General features: G+C 47.8%; 1 protein-coding gene across 1 annotated transcript in view; it reads left to right on the forward strand.

The window, feature by feature from the left end:
• Positions 1 to 4,855: 4,855 nt before the first annotated feature.
• T265_09404 (hypothetical protein) overlaps positions 4,856 to 18,481 on the forward strand; it is a gene marked incomplete at both ends in the record, with an annotated part of 38,235 nt that continues 24,609 nt past the window's right edge. The window contains 3 exons of the mRNA XM_009175451.1: positions 4,856 to 4,878; positions 9,590 to 9,997; positions 12,310 to 12,560. Of these exons, the coding sequence (XP_009173715.1) occupies positions 4,856 to 4,878; positions 9,590 to 9,997; positions 12,310 to 12,560 (682 nt within the window). The remainder of the gene's footprint in view (positions 4,879 to 9,589; positions 9,998 to 12,309; positions 12,561 to 18,481) is intronic.

An 18,481-nucleotide genomic window follows, 5' to 3' on the forward strand; every position in this document is an offset into this window, starting at 1 on the left:
TCTATAAAAATCAAGATTTGTTGGCAATAGGGCAATCAGCAATAACATCTTATCTGGTGAAAAATATCGAATGGTTACCTGTTCGAACAACAACTTTGAAAAAAATGAATGATAGCGCTGCAACCGGGTAACTGATTTCCATTCAGATGGCAGCTTCAGGAATTACAATAAAGTGTGAAGCTCAGTTTAATGCTAACTCCATAAGCCAAGCAGTGGTTGCTTAATTGTGCTGGAATGGTTCCAACCTCGACTTATTTTATGTTACATAGCGTACATCAACCATAGGCGTATTTTCAGGGCACCTCTAGCTATGAGAAAGCCATGTTCATGGTGGGTTTCTGGAGTCAAGTTAGTTTATTGTTTCATTCCTTTGAGTCTGCAGCGGTCATTTCCATGTCCGCTCAACCGGCTTCACCTAATTTGTCTAGTACATGCGCGTTTACTAGATAAATTGTTTTTGAGCTTGCCCTTTGGCCTTCGCAATGCAGCACAAACATTTCAACGTTTTATTGACCAGGTACTACGTGTTCTTCCTTTCGTTTTTGCGTACCTTGACGATATTTTGGTTGCTAGTAGCACACCTAAACAACAGTTAGAGCATTTACGCAATATATTTACTCGTTTATCGGAATATGGTGTCGTAATCAAAGCTCAAAAATGTGTTTTTGCTTCTTCTTTACTATCTTCTCTCGGACATACTATTGACCACACCGGAATTAAACCGGTCGCAGATAAACTCGATGCCATCCGTAACATTCATTTTCCTTCATCTGTTAAACAAGTCAAACGTTTTTTAGGAATGAGTAATTTTTATCGTCGTCTTATCCCACACGCTGCAAAATATTTGGTACCTTTCACTAACATGCTGTCTGGTAATCCCCTCCCTAAGACATTGCATTTTGATGACACTCACAAACAGGCTTTTGAACAAATTAAATCTTTGTTAGTTGATTCTTTAAATTTTTTTCATTTACAACCTGAAGCAGTCCTGTAACAATCTGTTCGAGACGAACATGAACCGCTTAGATTCTTTTCCACGAAACTGTCACCTACAGAATCCCGCTACAGCACTTTCGGTCGAGAGTTACTCGCTATTTATTCAGCTATTCGACATTTTCGTCGTTTTCTTGAAGCTAGACAATTTATTGTTTTTACCGATCACAAACCCTTAACTTTCGCACTACTGGTCAAACCTGACAGATATTTTCCTCGTGAATTAGGTCAGCTTGACTTTACCTCACAGTTCACCAACGATATCCGTTATGTGTCAGGCCATCTCAATATCGTGGCAGACACTTTGTCTCGCCATGCAGTTGACTCTCTCCACTCAACGCCCACGATTGATTTGCAACGTATGGCTCAGCTACAGCGGAACGAGCCTATTCTTTCGCCGTCAAGCGACAAACCGTTTCCCTTACACGTTAAGCCAGTACCATTACAAATAGCACCAGGTACCATAGACGGCGATATCTCTACACCCACTGCAAGGCCTGTAGTCCCACATGCAATGCGCCGCCAGGTTTTCGATGCTCTGCACAACGTTTCGCACCCTGGTATACGTTCGACGGTCAACCTCGTTTCACAACGTTATGTATGGCCGAATATGAACAAAGACATTCGTTCGTGGGCAAAACTTGCCTAGCTTGTCAGCGTTCAAAAGTGATTCGCCATACCCATTCACCCATCGGTACCTTCGCCACACCATACGGTCGATTCGACGACGTCCACACAGATACGGTCGGTCCTCTCCCGATACCCAATTCATTCTCCTACCTCCTTACTTGTGTCGATCGTTTTACGCGGTGGCCCCAAGCCAGCCCAATACCTGACACTTCCGCAGATACCATCGCTCGCGCATTAATCAATGGATGGATTTCCATCTCGGAGTACCTTCTTTTATAACTGCGGATCGTGGCTCCCAGTTCGAATCACAGTTGTTCCAACATTTGACAGAATTGCTTGGATGCAAACGCATCCGGACCACTGCATGTCATCCACAAGCAAACGGTTTAGTCAAACGCTTTCATCGACACCTAAAGACTGCTCTCCGCGCTCAAGACAACCCATTAAACTGGTCTGACCAATTGCCTATTATACTTCTACATTTACGCACACTGCATTGCTCACTGCATTGTTCACCTGCTGAATTAATCTTCGGAACGACTCTCCGTATTCCAGGACAATTTTTCAATTCAGATCCACATACTCCTAGCGACCCGGTCATTACGTAACTAACTTGGAATCTTACATGTCACACCCACGCTATTTTTCACCACCAACATCAAGCAAACCGTCTTATACCGCCCCTGGCCTCGCAACTTGTCCGTGTGTGTTTATACGTTCCGATCGTGTTAGACCACCCCTTCAGCCACCATATGCTGTTCTTTTGCGTGTTCTTTTGCGGAGTGACAAATATTTTACTGTTCACTTACATGGTAAGCAGGAAAACATTTTTATTGATCGCTTGAAACCTGCTTATCTCGACTTCCTTGAGTCAAATGTCCCTGACGGTCCACAACCCAAAGTGCCCATCGATAACACAGCAGGTACGTCTCCCAAATCTACAAGCGACCGCCCTGCACAAACCCACCACATCACCCGTTCGGGCAGAGGCGTACACTGGCCAAACCGTCTCATCGCAAGTTGACATCAACTATTTCATCACAATTTGACACACCGAACGTCGAAGCACCATGTTTCTATTTTTGTTGTTCCTTTTCGTTAGGGGGAGAGTATTTGTAGTGGGCATTTTCATGTCTCCTCAACCGGCTCCACCTAATTTGACTATTACTTGCGTGTTTACTAGATCCTGCGGCTGACCTGCTATACAAGCCAGTTCCTGTCTAGTACGCATCGGAACGATTCATGTTTTATACACATGTCAAACTCTGCTATATAAGGACAGGACACAATCAAACACACACACCCCCACGCATCACTCGCGCGTCGAAACACAGACCGGCTCGACCCAACAACAACCGCGGACAACTAGGAACGTGTAGCAGTGAATCTGCCAAAAGAAACACGATTACCTGCGCCCAAAAGCAACTAGGTAGAACTATTGCAGCTTCCACTCAGAACGATAAGTCCTTCATTTGTACATTCCTATTTTTTGGTATTTTACTCGATTAAATTAAGGTGTTTTAACCTCACACTCTTAGAACAAATTTTATTAGTGTCGCTTTCAAGCCTTCTGACTTATCAAGTGGCTTTTGTTGTTAACAATAGAGAACACTAATAAGTCCAGGAGCACCGGCTATCGTATGTTGGGCTGTTCTTCTGATACTCAGTCAAACAAGCTGTTTGTGGCTGCCGTGAGCTAATTCCTATTTTTCTTGAAAAAATAACTTAGCCTTGATTCGAAAAACTTTCTCAAGCTGTCCGTCTATCAGGTATATTTATCACAGCATACGTGATGGATGACTACGTGTTTACAAACCTATGATATATAGAAAAATATATAGTTGCAAATTTTTTGCGTTTTCCCAGCTCATAGTCAATAAAATATATTACTGGTCTCAGCTCAACAGATACTTGAACCTTCCGGTTTTTTAGCAACGTCAGTTTTGAAGAAGTAAAATGGTTTTCACTTATGTAATCGATTGTACGTGGAATTCTGAAACGGACTTGGTCATTTACGAACAACGTGTCGGTATCGCAGAATAATTTTTGGCAGCGGTAATTGTACTCTTGACGCTTGATATCAAATTCATTGCAATTTTAGATTGAACAGTGGACATTAAAACGTGCAACCTCCCTTCCTTTGTGAACAATTCACATTTGTCGAATTCCTCTTCTCTCTGGCTTGGATGACAATGATTCACGGATTCACGGATTGATGCACGGGATCAAGGCTTTTGTCAGAATTTCCCGGGTCGGTTTTGTTCTTGTCGATCACTGGCTGTCGTTCGCCTGAAAGGAACAGGTGGAAAAAGGGTGCAGCACCTCTCTTTATGTTCTCAGCGCGGGGCAGTATGTTTGCCAGCGCGAAGATTCACATAAATAAATGTCTAATAGTGCTTTAAACTGGGTTCTAGAAGGAGCGTAGACAACCGCCGGGGGAAAGTCATTCCACGCAGCTACTACCCGAAATGAGAAAAACATTTTGTCAAATGAATGTGTGCTTTGAGCTTGAAAATTTTATTACTATGTCACCGCCGTGTGTTTTCTGGGTCAACGGTGGAAAACCTGTTTGCCAAGCTTTGTTTAAGCAGGGCATAGGTAAGAAATAGGTCCCGTCGGAGGCGACGGTACTCCAGGGGAAGAGAGCAAGCATCGTGAGACGCGTTTCGTGGTCCACGGATATGAGGCCGGCAACCATTCTCGTAGCGGCTCGCTGGACACCCTCAATGAGGGTGACGTCTTTCGTGCATCTTGAGTAAACAGCTTGGTTGGCATATTCCGGTAGCGGTCTGACGTAGGTCCACAGAGTATTTGGAAGTCCATGCGAGCAATACGGGAAAAGGTGCGTTGGATTGTCCGTAGAATAGTGAATGCCGTTTGGGCTGATTTTTCACGTTGCAGTGAGAAGGACAAATCTGAGGAGACCCAGATACTCAGATCCTTTTTGGAACCTATCCTCATGATGGTTTCTGGTCCTTTCCATGCATAACGAAGGCATTCGCTGAGTCTCCTTCAATAGATATATGGACAGACTTCGTCATTCAGAACAAGGTGCCAGTTCAACGGCTACTACTTGGCAGCGTCTACATCCATTTACAGCGCGCTGGCATTGGAACTCCAGGATTTCAATTCGTCCGCGAAAAGTAGACGTGGACCTGCAAGAACATCTGGAGGGTTGTTGACGCAGATAAGAACCAGCGCTTGTCCCAGGACGGAACCTTGAGGAACTTCAATGGAGACCGGCGATATAGAAGAGTAGGTCGAGCTTACTCTCACACAGATTGATCTGTCTGATAGGAACGCCTCGATCCAGTGTAAGATTTTCCCTTGAATCCCATAAAACTCGTGTTTGTGGAGCAGCGGGACGTATGGGACCCTATCAAATGCTTTTGAGAAGTCGAAAAATATGGCATCCGATATGGGTCCTTCGTCCTTGGCTTGGTTCAATTTGTCCATAAACATGAGCATGTTTGTCACGCAAGAGCGGTTCGGAAAAAATCCGTGTTGAGCTGGAGATATCAGGTTGCTGGAAGTAAGGTGACCTAGGATAGCTCACTTGGGAAGGCGTTCCATCGCCTTGCACGGCACGCTGGTGAGGCTTACAGACCTGTAGCTCCCAGGCGATAGCCGGTCACCAGTTTTGCAGATTTACGTGACAATCATTTCGTTCCAAGCAGAGGGAAGGCGGCCTTCGTCACGCGACTGACGAAGCACGAGCTGTAGATGATTTGCCAACGTGGAGGACGTTTCTTTCAGGATACTTGAATGGACCCCGTCGGGCCCCAAAGCGCAGAATGAGTTGATCTTGTGCAAAAGTTGACAAATGTCCACCATCGTGAAGATCAAGTCGGTTAGAGGCTGTACGTAGTTTTGCCTGGACGAAAGTTATGTGGCGAGGATGCTGGGGCTGGGTATAGGCACACATAGTGTTTTCTGTAAACCTCAGATATCACCGTTGAGTCACTCTTTGGTTCTCTGTTTCTTTCCCTCAAGGAGAACGCGGATGGCATGTTTCTGCGGCGATGCCTTGCCTATTTGAACAATACGTTTTTATTTTTTGAACGAGGTCCAGGATGGTGGCCTGTTTTCGTGTGTTCCATTGATGGATTTCTAAGTTACAGCGGTTCCGCATTTGACGAAATGTCAGCTCATTTTCTGTATGCCCTGTAGTTAACTTTTTGGAAAAAAAGTTGGGAACTTTTTCCAGAAGTTGCCAAACCCTTTTTGGCAGTTTGTGGCCCTCCCTCGTTTTGAGTCAGCCCGGAAAAAAGAGTAACCGTCTATGGAGATCTCCGCGTCGGAGACATCTGGTGTGATCCAGGTCTCTTTGGGTGCGATTATGGCGGTTATTCAAGGCAAGTTGATTGCTTAACATCGCCAAATTTGTTGAAAAGGCTGGGGCAGTTTGTGGACGAGCATTTCAACACTCTCTGCAACATCCGAGGGTAATGAGCCGGAAGTTGAGTGACCGGGGAGGCTAGCAGAGTTAATAGTTGTGCGCCGAATTTGAGTCCAAGGCTCCAAAGGGGCCTCTGGAGCAATATCGTCTGCTTCCTGTCTTCGTGCATTCTGTGTTTGCTTTTCGCTTGCAAGATTGTTTTTCGCCCCTTGAGAGCCCGGTTTGCTCGGGCCTTTTAGCTTTAGGGGACGGAGGTTTTTCTCCCAAGGGCGAAAATTTGGGCCATTGCTGCTTTTAGCTGTTTCAACACCGCCTTTTTGGCGACCAGATTTGTTGATGCTCAAAGAGCTGCGGCAAAATTCGCCTTCCGGGATTCTTGGATGTTTTGGCGAAGTTTGACCGGAAAAGTGTCTCTCTGAGGCCCTGAGCGCTGGGTGGCGGCACCAAGAACTAATGCTTTTGGTGGCGCTCCCAAGAGACTCGTTTTCGTGGAGGACTGCAATTGAAGCCAGCCAGCATTTTCCTAATCTGGCGAATTTTATGTGGCTTGTTTGTCTGCAGTCGCTTCTCCTTCATGTTTGTGTGGACACCCGATACCCCGGCGATCAGTGTGGCCAACTGGATTTACGAGGGGTTTTCCGGTTTGTTGTAGTCACGTTTATGGCTCTGGTTGTCGGGGTCCTGGGTGACGGTTGTGTCCCCAAGCAGAGAGGCCGCTTTTGACGCAGTGGGGCTGAAAATTGGCTTCGCAGCTTGTTCCCACACATCCGGCTGAGTCCAGTTCCGAGGCTGTAACTTTGGTGAGGAGTACATGGCTGCACCTGTGTTGTCTGTTACGGAGATGAGCGTCGATAGCTCTACGCACTTTGGGCGCTGCTTGCATGTGAGGTTTGCCCCCTCCAGGGCATCACTTCCTTTGGTGGGCGAGGGGCCTGTGGTGGTCGAATAAATGCTGCTGTCCGGAGACGCGGCTGGTTTTGTCGGCCTTCTTTCAAGAGCACAAGGGGCTATGACAACGATAGGCTTGGCCCTGATTTTGGGGTCAGTTCAACCCACCGGTAGCCTGTTTCGTGCCTACACCCCTGACCTGTTGTGACCAAGCTTTCGCGCGTCTGAAGGGCGATCCTCAGATAGACGCCTGTTCATTGGATTGGCCCTTTGAATGTTACCAGCCCGCTCCAAGATCCTCTGTAAGGCAGATGGGAAGGAAAGGGTGACTAGAAGCCCAAGAGTTCGCTTGCTTCCCTTCCGGTGTAATCATTCTGCGTGGAGCGATTGATCAGGCTTGATAAGGACACTGCTAAGGACCGATTGTGCTCCAATTTCGCGCCGAGTATCCCAATCAAAGCTGAGCACTGACATGGGTCTTTCTGATTCTGCAGTGGGGATTGAGTACTGCTTTTGGGGGCTCTCCTCTCGCTTGCGGTATGCATGTGGCGCAGACAAACGGGAGAGAAGAGTTTGCTGATCGGCTTATCTGATCGTCCTGTAAAACCGTGCATTTGAAGTGCCACCAGGCCTTGCAGGTGTGACATTACATACCGCGTTTGACGTTCGACGGGCAGTCATTTGGCCCATATCTGTTGTGGTCTATCAATGGCTATAGAGGGCGATCGGTATAAATTGATTTCATGTTCAAGACTATATGCGAAACAGAAAGTGTGCGCAAAATGACAAGATTTATCTCTCGAATGTTTTGTTAGAGTAATAAAATAGAACAATGGCTCGTGCGCACTCTGTGAATAGATTGAACGACGAAAAAATTCTTTCGCAAATTTGCACGGGGGAGAAACGAAACCGATTTTGAACGTACCGCGCACAACTATTGTCACAAAATGTTTGAAATTTTGTGACTGTTTTCCTCCAGTTCCCCAAAAATTGGCAAATAACTGTCGACAGTCGTTTATCTAGTTTACTGAAGCAGTATGCTTTGGTTCTATCTAAAAAAGCATGGTAGCCTAGCACAACAAGCAACAGAGACTAAAAAATTACACTTAGTTTCCAACCGATTTCTGAACGACCTGCAATGATAGTGATACGATAATAAACAAACATATATTAGAAACACAAGTAAGGTTGACGGACTCAGTAAGCTCATGACAACTGCTAAAATGAAAGCTTAAGAAGCCCAGCTGTGATGATTGCGCATAGCCGATCATAAATTTTATTATAATGATGTTTAATCCACACTGTTTATCATTGCAGTTCTTCAGTACTTCTTGAGGAACAAACTCAAATACTGGGTCACTCACTCAAGCAACAGTTGAAAATTTTCGCCACATTACGTTTGATGCCCTTAACTATTTCAGTCGACAAGGCACAGAACGCGTTCTTGGCAATTTGTCAAAAATTTGTCATAAAAATTTATGTAAACATTCCGAACGACTTGAGTGGCAACACCAGGTTTGCTTTCGCTGACGTTAACACTTGGAATCCGGTGAGCAGCCCACAATTGGCGATGCTAACATGGCTCATGTAAACTGTTTTGTCTGCACCTATTTTGGGCCGCTACTTTATTTGGGCGGCTCACTAGAGATGGGCCAGACCTTCAAGTACATGGTTGTTGGATCCGAGGTCTCAGCCTTCAGTAGTGTAGGTGGCAACTGCACCCCCAATTAGGCTGAGTGATTTCTTATTCAGTTTTCATACGAAAAAATGCAGACCGGTTCCGCCACTTTTCATGGCTTGATCGTTCAAAACGGCGGGTCACGTGGATAACCTTGAAAACTCACGCACCCATTAACCATAACACCATTAACACTTCAAAAGCGGCAACGTGCTTTTGGTTTTACCAGGTTAAGAATGGAAATCGATTTACGTACGTCCAACTTGGGAGTTTGTTGTCGACATTCGTCCAGACCGTTTAGTCAATAATGTTTCCGTCCTCTAACGCCTTATAAAGAAATAGCAAAGTTCCCTCGGGTGCTCCACTCAGAAGGAACATTAGCCTCCGTTTTCATTTCGCCTCCAGAATTCGCAGTTGACCTGTCATCAGCATAATCTCTGGCTGGAGCAGGAAACTGGGTGACGAAAGTTTGACAATCACCCTCCCTGGTCACCTCGCAATCCAAAACACTAAGGGCACAATCAAACCAAACAAGCTTTACACCGATTCATATACTTGACGTCCAAAGGATAACTGCCTAGCCCGTATTTATTTGAATTCTGAGGCGGTCTTTCTGTGGAAGAGTCCCATAAGGCACGGCCTAATTTGTGACCCAGAATGTCCGACACTTGCAACCTGACCGAAAACTCCCCTGCCTGGGAGTTACACTCCACTCAGCTGACACGCGTTAAATTCATAAATAGGTGAATTGGTTACCAAGTAGGCACGGGTGAAAGAAGGGGGCTATTTCAAAAGTACTCTAAATCTAATAGAAACTCGGTGCCCACATTTTTGATCAACGACCACCAATGGGTGCTGCTGATATAAGCCTCAAAGCTCTTGACAGTGCCATCATGACGACATCCAAACAAAAGCACGTAGAACGACTATCTTGAAATATACCGCCCCAAACTCATGACCAAGCCGATTGTGGTCATATCCCCCTGTGCTCCCGAAAGCAGGCCGATGAAACCAGCTGGTTCTCCGGACAGCAGTTTTTATTCGACCACCACAGGCCTCTCGCCCACCAAAGGCAGGGACGCCCTGGAGGAGACAAATCCCACATGCAAGCAGCGCCCAAACTACGTGGAGCTATCAACGCTTATCTCCGTATCACAGGGCACAGCTGCAGCCGCGCACTCGTCAACAAAGTCACAGCCCCTGAACTGGACTGAGTCAGATGTGCGGGGAAAAGGAGCGAAGCCAATCTCTAGCTCCACTCCATCAAAAGCGGCCTCTTTCACTGTGCACACAGGTGCCGCCCAGGACCCCAACAACCAACTCCACAATCCTGACAACAGTGAAACCCATTTGGCCACCCTGATCGCGGTCGACTCGAGTGTCCACACAAACACGAAAGAAAGGCGACTGTAGCCAAATAACCATATAAGATTCGCCAACTCAAAGAACTTATGGCCGTCCTCGATGTGTGGTCCTCTTCCAAAACCAACCACATTTAACGCACCAAAAGAACCACTTCTCGGTTCTGCCACCCAGTGCATAGGAACTCACAGAGACACCTTTTCGATCAAACCGCGTCAAAGTGCTCAAGAAACAGAACAGATGGAGCTTTGCCCCAAAGCGTTCAACACCAAATCTGGCCGTCCAAAAAGCGATATTGAATGAGCTGCAAGCAGCGGTCACCGACATTTTCGTTAACTGGGAAACACTTCGTCCATCAAAGGTAAAAGACCGGCGCCGGCCGGGATCCCATGGGGCGAAAAATAACCCACAAGTGAAAAGCAGCCCGCGAGACCACCAAGACGGGTAGGGGAAAAATATGCCCTTTTGGAGCTTTGGACTCAAACCGGCCGTACAGCTATTAAGTCTGATAACTTCCCTGGTTAAAAATCTCTCGACTCCTCACCTACAGAGGCAGCATAGACATTGTTTGATTGCTTGTGTACAAACCGCCTCAGCCTGTTTAACAACCGTCCATAATCACACTCACGCAGATCTGGTCCACACCGTACGTCCCTGATGCGGAGATATCAACGGACGACTACTATGTTTTTGGGCTGACGCAAAACGAGAGAGGGCTTGTGAGGCTGCTTTTTACTTACGTGCGGCCACGCCCATTCAAGTTGTCCTGCCAGATACCACTCATGCACCTTTTCGCGATGCGCGGTCAGATTCCCTTTTTCTCGGTCTACCGTTGTACCTTGAGTCCTCCTGAAGTTGAACATATCCTCACACGAACATGAGAAACTTTTCTCCAGCCAACAGTTCACTCACCTCCTGCGGGTAGAGGACTTTGACGCTCCCAAGGCCTCCTTGATAGAGCTCCAGCGCGTCGGACCAAGTGGACTTTCTGCAGCGGCATTGACCAGTCATTCATCAGAGCGCTTGGACTAATCATGTCAATGCACCCATCAGATACCGCTCAGGCCTACATCCATCCCTCCTGGACTTAGTCATCACCAACAAAGGGCACTACGTCGATCAGGTGATATATAACGCACCACAGGGACATGCCCTGTTTGAACAAGATTTTGGCAACATGTTTTTTACCGTTGACCCAGCAATCACACAGCAGAGACATGATAAGAAGCTTTTTAAGCTCGGAGTGCACACTTTCATTAGGTAATTTTTCTCATTTCGAGTAATAGCTGTGTGGAATAACCTTTCTCTGAGGGCTGTTCACGCTTCATCTGAAACCTATACAAAGCACTGTTAGACACTTATTTATGCGAGTCCTCGGGCTGGCAAGCCTACTGACACGTACTGGCAACTTAAAGAGCAGTGCTAAGCCCTTGTTGTTTGTGCCTTTCAGGTTAACGACGACCGCTAAACGAAGATAACAAACTGGACCAGGAAAACTCGGGAAAAAGCCTTGTTCCTGTGCATTAATCCCTGAAGAAGTGGTTTACAGTGTGCCGCGTAGAGCATCAGTCCATGCGGGTAAAACGGACGAAGATGCTCCGAATACAGTTTGAGCCTATTTTTATGATGCACTGGAGCCAGACGCCCAAGACCACTTTGACATCTATCCTCATAACGTCCTGTTGTTCATTCTCACCATTCAAGACGAAGGCACGGTAGTAGCTGCGTGGAATGACCTTCCTCCGACGGTTGTACACGCTCCTTCTCGAACCCAATTCAAAGCACTATTAGACATTTATTTATGCGAATCCTCGCGCTGGCGAGCATACTGCCCCGCGCTGAGAACATAAAGAGCAGTGCTACACCCTTTTTTCACTTGTGCCTTTCAGGTGAACGACAGCCACTGACCGACAAGAACAAAACCGACCCGGGAAACTTGGGCAAAAGCCTCGATCCTGTGTATCAATCCGTGAATCCGTGACCACATGGCTATCTGGAGTAGATGCCTCGGATTAAAATGTGTGAGCCCTCTCGTTTTCGCCACTAGAAATAAGAACCTATCCATTACTACGACCGCTGTTGCTCCAGAATATCCGGTAGGCTCCCGCACTCCATATTTGAACTACCGGTTTTGTTTTAATTGCTAACGCGGTATCGTTTTCTGGTTTTGAATAGTACGGATAAGTCTTCACATTCAAATAGTGAGTTCACGCGGCAATTCAACTTGTCCCCTTATTGCGTCCCTCAACTCGTGCAGGGCCGCTCCTTTTTAGCTTCCGAGCTACCCACTGACCCTTAAACATTGACAATGTGATTTCCTTTCCGTATCCTAGCGCTAAGTTTCCGTGGACCGTTCCAGTTGTCTCATGACACAGGCACCAGTAAGCGTGAAATTGAACATACCGTCGAAAGTAAATATGGCGGGACGCCCAGGAGTCGTTCAAATCCTGCACACTAACCCCATGCCCGGGCAGGAGTTACTGCCGCAGACTACACCCACCTTCAAGGCATTTGCAAACGTCCGACCCCTTATTACCAACGCGACACCAATGGCGGCTGTAAATACAAATACCGCTGTTCAGTATGTTCGGAAACAGCCTGAGGTGACAGGTAAGCTTCTTGGTTAGTTTATTTAATTAGGTGTACACACCGTGCGATGTCCACGTTTTTTATCTTGGCGTATAGAAGTGTACTAGCATATATGCTTATATAAGCATGCTTACGCTAGTAAATCTGGGCTGCGACACGACTGTACGTAGTTCCCCTGGAGACGATTCCATAGATCTTCTCTTTTATGATAAATCCAGCAGTCCTTATGTCGTATATATGGAGACTGGTCTGTTGAATTTGTGTACTACTGGGACTCCTAAGTATCCGTAAGTACAAGAGAGCTTCACTCAAAACTTCTAAATTGGACTGAAGCAGAGGAAGTAGTGCGCCTAAGATTCCAATCATGTCCTTCCGGAATTTTAGTGCCAACCGAACACGAAGCTACTGGAGTGCGAGTGACCGATTCCGATTTAAACACTAGTTGCCCGGAAGGTCAGTCTCATATGCTTTACCTGCTGTACCCTCGGGCTAGGTTAACCATGCCGAACTATTTTGCTCGAGCTACGGGTCTCGGGTGGGTCTCCTGAGAAACCCCATACCCTCGCTGTCTTACGGGTGACGTGCATGAGCTGAAGGCTATTATCCCTGGACAGAACCTTACGTTTTTCGACGGACACGCAGTTGATACTTTTGGGTTGACGGCCCGATGTTTGGTACCTCGAACAATCTCATTCGGTCTTCACAGCACTGAAGTGTTGATTGTTGTAACTAAACTAACCTCAGACCTCATGCTCTCTTCGGGTGGCCTGACCGCTGTGCACCGAAAGTGTTACATATTAGGGGTTATTAGTTACTCTGTTAATGTGTGCTAGCCATGGTGGCATTAGCCTCAAGCTATTCTCTGTTCTCACTTAACAGACGGGAGTGTAATGCTAGGACATTCAGTGATCAGCGATTGTCATCTCTCCCGACTTGACTAACTTTGACCCTGGTAACCGTCAGACACTACGAAAGGTGCTTTTGTAAGTTCTTTACACACAGTGATGTCGGGCAACCGGTCTGTTCTGCTTCAGATTTATTGTCCATGGTTTGGTGAAGCAGCCCCTCCCTGCTCCTAAAGCTTGCCGGATCGAGCCCCCCTTGATCATCAACCTATAGTAACGAAGCACACTGACGCAATGTCCTTACTACTGACATCGATTAACCGCCATTTCTTACGTCTCCAACCAAGCACAGGCGGGGACCCCATCCTGGAAGGCGAGATGGCTAAAGTGGCTAGAGCGCGGATTTACTGACCGGAAGGTCCGTGGTTTGAACCCGACCTCTGCCTCTCGACCCCCCTGTCTAGGCGTGGACAACCTGACAGTATCCCAACCCTCGTGCTTTCTTCAGGTAGCATGGCAGCTGGGCACCAGAAGGGTGTTACGGTTGGACGATTATTTTTTTACAATACCAACAACACCCAAGCTCTTCGTGATCTGTTTCACGCCTCTCTACCAAGTCATGCGCTGTCCAGTTCGTGGTCTGCGCCGACCTGAAGGAGGCGCGGAGAACAACACTGCTATCCGTAGACGGCATGCGTAGCACATGACCGAGCCACCGTAGTCGATGATGCTGGATGTTTTCCCGGATGAAGTACCTATAACAACCAAATACCCGATTTCTAATCACGTCGTTACTAACACGCTGATGCCATCCAAAGCCAGCTACGCTTCTGAGGCATCGGTGGTCGAAAACCTGAAGACGTCTCACGTCTCTCACCCATACAACAACACAGTCCTTAGTGTAGCCTAGGAAATACGACCCTTGAGATCTAGTGAGATACCTTTTTGACCCTTAAGGGACGCAAATTAGCAAACGTGATTCGGGCCTGTGAGATTGTTGCACTGACTTCATCAGACGCACTTTCGTCAGGGCTCATACAACTGCCGGAATATGTGGAGTTTTCCACAATCTCCAATGATTCTCCTTGAATAGTAAGGGATACGTTCGAAGACTGCACGTTATGAAGCATGACTTTGCACTTTGAAGGTGCAAGGCGCATGCCAAACAGGGCTTTTGCTTCACTTTGGTCATCAAAGATGAGGGCGATGTCATCTGTGTACTCCAAATCGACAAGGCTCTTACCAGCAGCAATTTGAACACCGGGGTTTTGAAGACCGTCCAGTGTTTGCCTCATGGCTTCACCAGTGACGAAGTTGAACAAGAATGGAGAGAGTGGACATCCTTGTCTGACACCATCTTTTGTAGGGAAGCTTTTGGAGAGCTCACCATACACTCACCCGCCCAGAAGTATGTGAATATAGGGATCGGATTGTGTTTACGAACTTCTAGGGCATACCCTGTTGAGCAAGTGCAGTTAGCACTGATCGATCGACAGAATCAAACGCACCCTTCAAGGCAAGGACTACTAGGATTGTGGGTCGTATGTACATATGTCGTTACTCTAACACCTCACGGAGTGTGAAGATGTGGTCAACGCGGCCCTCACCCGGTCGAAATCCAGCTTGATTCTCACGAGTCAAGTCTTCGCGAGCCACCGTGAGACGACGAAGAATCATGAAGCCAGAAGCCTCGTTACAACAAGCGTCAAACTAACACCTCTGTGGTTACTACGTTTACTGTGAGTGCCCTTTTTGAAAATGGGCACTACTATCGAATCACCCCAGCTGTCTAGGACGATCTCCCTCTCAGATAGACCTAAATAGGCTAGACAGGCGCTGGCTGAGTCCATCGCCATCCTCGAAAATAGCAGGTGAAAGGTCGTCAGGACCAGCAGCACGATTATGTTTGAGCAGTGAAGCATCGGTGTTGAACACTGGTGTCATGCTGTCGATGATGTTTGAGTAGAGAAATACACCCGGACACTCCAGAAACTAAAGGCGGCTCCATATTTGCGGTCCACCTTTCTGTTGAATGCCAGGATTCCAGATTGGAGGTGACAGGTGGCCAGCTGAATTGCTGCTCGAAGTACTGTGCCCAGCGGTCCAAACGTTCTGCTCTGTTACATATCAGAGCCAGCTAGGTCCCTGATTATTTCGCTGACAAGAGGTTTCCGAGGACCAGTCGAACGAATCAAGTGGAACAGCTTGCTCATGCTTCCAGCATTCTTGATTTATTCCATTTCTTCGGCCTTCCGGGTCCACCATGCTTCTCGGTCTGCTCGGACACTCAGTTTCACCTGGCGTCGGATGATGCTCCGGGTGGAGTTGTGGTGGCGGCCAGGGGGAATCTGTCGCCGGGTCTCCAGCAAAGACGTGTTCCTATCAGAGATCCAATGTTTAGATGAGGTTGGCTGGGTTGTACCGCAAACAGACGCTCCTGCTTTGAGAAGCGCCTTGGGTATTTTTTCCTAGTAACCGAGATGGCCCAAGTGGTTAGAGCGCGAATTTACTGACCGGAAGGTCCGTGGTTCGAATCCGACCCCCGCCACTCGACTTCCTTTGTCTATGCTTGGGCAACCTGGCAGTATCCCAGCCCTCGTGCTTCCTTCGGGTGGCATGGCAGCTAGGCACCGGAAGGGCGCTACAGCTGAACGCTTTCTTTCTTTTACCGCAAGCAGACAATTCGGCTTTGCGTACCGCTTTGGATATTTTATCCTAGTGGCCGTTTATCGCTGACACCGAACCGTCCGACAGGCATTCAAGGAGCTGGGTCCACTAGCTTCTCAATGGCTAAGCGAGGTGTGCGCGATTTGCGTACACCTGAAAAGCGCAACGAAAAGCAGCAGCGTACAAGTGCATGGTCGAAGTCCACGCTGGTGTTCCAGAAAGAGCGGTAGGCGATGATCGATCCTCACCACCGATAACTGACGACGATGTGGTTTATTTGGATTCGGGGCTGGTTTGTTGGTGGGCACCACGTTGTCAAGCGATTTCCGCTTTTCGGGAAATTCGTACTGCAAAGAAACAGTCCGTGATCGGCACACATCTGAAGTAATTGGTTTCCGTTGTTCGTGCGTCTTGTTTTCAAACCAAGAAGACCACCCAATCGAGCCTCAGCAGCGCTTAATCTACCTACCTGGGCGTTCATATCACCGGCAACCACGATATCTGAGCTTTTAGCCTGCTGTAGAAGGGCACCTAGAGCGTCACAGAAACTCCTTGGCAGATTCAGAGCTACAGTCACTTGGGGCGTAAGCATAAACAAACCTCACTTCATCTAGATTCTCTCAGATGTTGCCAAACGAACTGCACAAAGGCGACTATCAACGGGTATCCAATCAAGCACAGACGATTCCGTTCGTTTGCCCATTACAGTACCAACCCCAGAAGTGCGCGGCCGGAACCTGGAAAAGAGCGGGGGGGGGCAGTCAGTTCGATCACAGTATTTGCGTCCTGCAGACAGCGTTCCTGACAGACAACATACATCAATCCAGAGAGAATCCAGTGTACGGGCGAGAGCCACCTGTTGACCTACTTGCTTCAGTGTGCGAACATTGAAGGTAGCTAAGTAGACATGCTTCCGGGGTTTGAAAACAGACTTTGAAGTGTTTAGGGTTGTTACTGAACTCAGACGTACAGAAGTTGCAGCTGAGTGTGATGCACGGCAAGCAAAACGGTCAGTCCTAGAACTGGGACCTTCGGAGGAAGTAGTCAAATTTGGGCGAGTGAGGTTGGAAGACCGAGAACGTGAAGATGTATGAAGGGAGGCGTCAGCAGTAGCATGCTTTCGCTTACCCACCCTGCTGTATGCAGCAAGTAAGGTGACCCGGCTCATGACACCACGCGACGGCCGATGTGGTATAAGTATTGTTAGTCCTGAATGTCATGGTTGTACGAGAGCTGGGATACTTCTAGGGCGCCCACACCTAGACAGGAGGACGATTAGAGTCCTCAACCAAAGCCCCTGGCTCAAAAGCCTAGCCGTAAGGCAGTGGTTTTTGTCGGGAAATGCTAGTATATTAGCGTTTTTACGGAACACGTTCCAACCCCCAGGACCAGGAGACTGTTCGTCAGACTTCTACCCATGGACCAACCTGAGTGTCGCCTTGATTAATACCGCGCGGCACTAGGATGTTCACATTAGAAGAGATTCACTATCACTCTATTAATCGTTCTAGTTGGGCCACGGCGTTTCTCTTAAGCTGCACACGCTGTGGCAGCAGTGGTCAAAACGACCTGGGAGACTCACAATGAGGTATCACCAGCTGCAGTAATTGGACTCTCTTGGACGTTTAATACCAGATCTTTCCGGTGCGAAACCTTATCGACTACCGATTGGACATCTCTTGTCCCGGAGGGTTCGTTGTTCGAACACATGTGTACATCGACTGTTCCTGACCAGGCTTGGGCAGCCTGGCAGCATTTCAGCCCTCATACTTCCTTCCGGTGGTATAAAGCTGGACACCGATAGGGTGCTACAATTGAACGTTAAACCGTATACCATAGGCACATTGGTTCCACTTTCGATCAACGGAAGCTACGGCCAAGTCTTGGAAGCGATGACCTGTTCGGGTAATTCAGTAATTGGGTAGCTACGGATTGGTGGTGATAGCTTTGATGCACGAGCGCCACTGACCGCGCGATTGGGCCATTTCTGCCAGTGTCATTAACCATCACTGAGTTGAGTCCCGGTGTCCCTTCCCGGGAAGCGGCATTTTTCGACCCGACACAGTTAACTGGTTAGTGTTTTTATGCCTCATACACTGTCCACTTCTTGCGCAGAGCCATAAGGGCTAAAAATCGATTAGCTGTAGCACCCTTTCGGTGCCTAACTACCATGCCATCACAAAGAAGCACGAGGGATGAGATACTGCCAGGTTGACTAAGCCTAGACAGGAGAATTCGGGCTCCATCTTATTCGCGCACTGAGCCATAAGGTTTTGTTCGGGGATCCGACCCCTATTCTCTGACTCAAAAGTCTGAACCGCGAGACCGGTGGTTAGGGGTTTCTTGGGCACCGTTACCGGAGCTAATGGCTCACTAGTCTGACGCGCTTGGCTGAAGGCGGCTGGCCTGGCCCGAGGGCGCAGCTGCAGC

The sequence above is a fragment of the Opisthorchis viverrini genome (assembly GCF_000715545.1).
Source record: "Opisthorchis viverrini unplaced genomic scaffold opera_v5_276, whole genome shotgun sequence".
NCBI lineage: Eukaryota > Metazoa > Platyhelminthes > Trematoda > Opisthorchiida > Opisthorchiidae > Opisthorchis > Opisthorchis viverrini.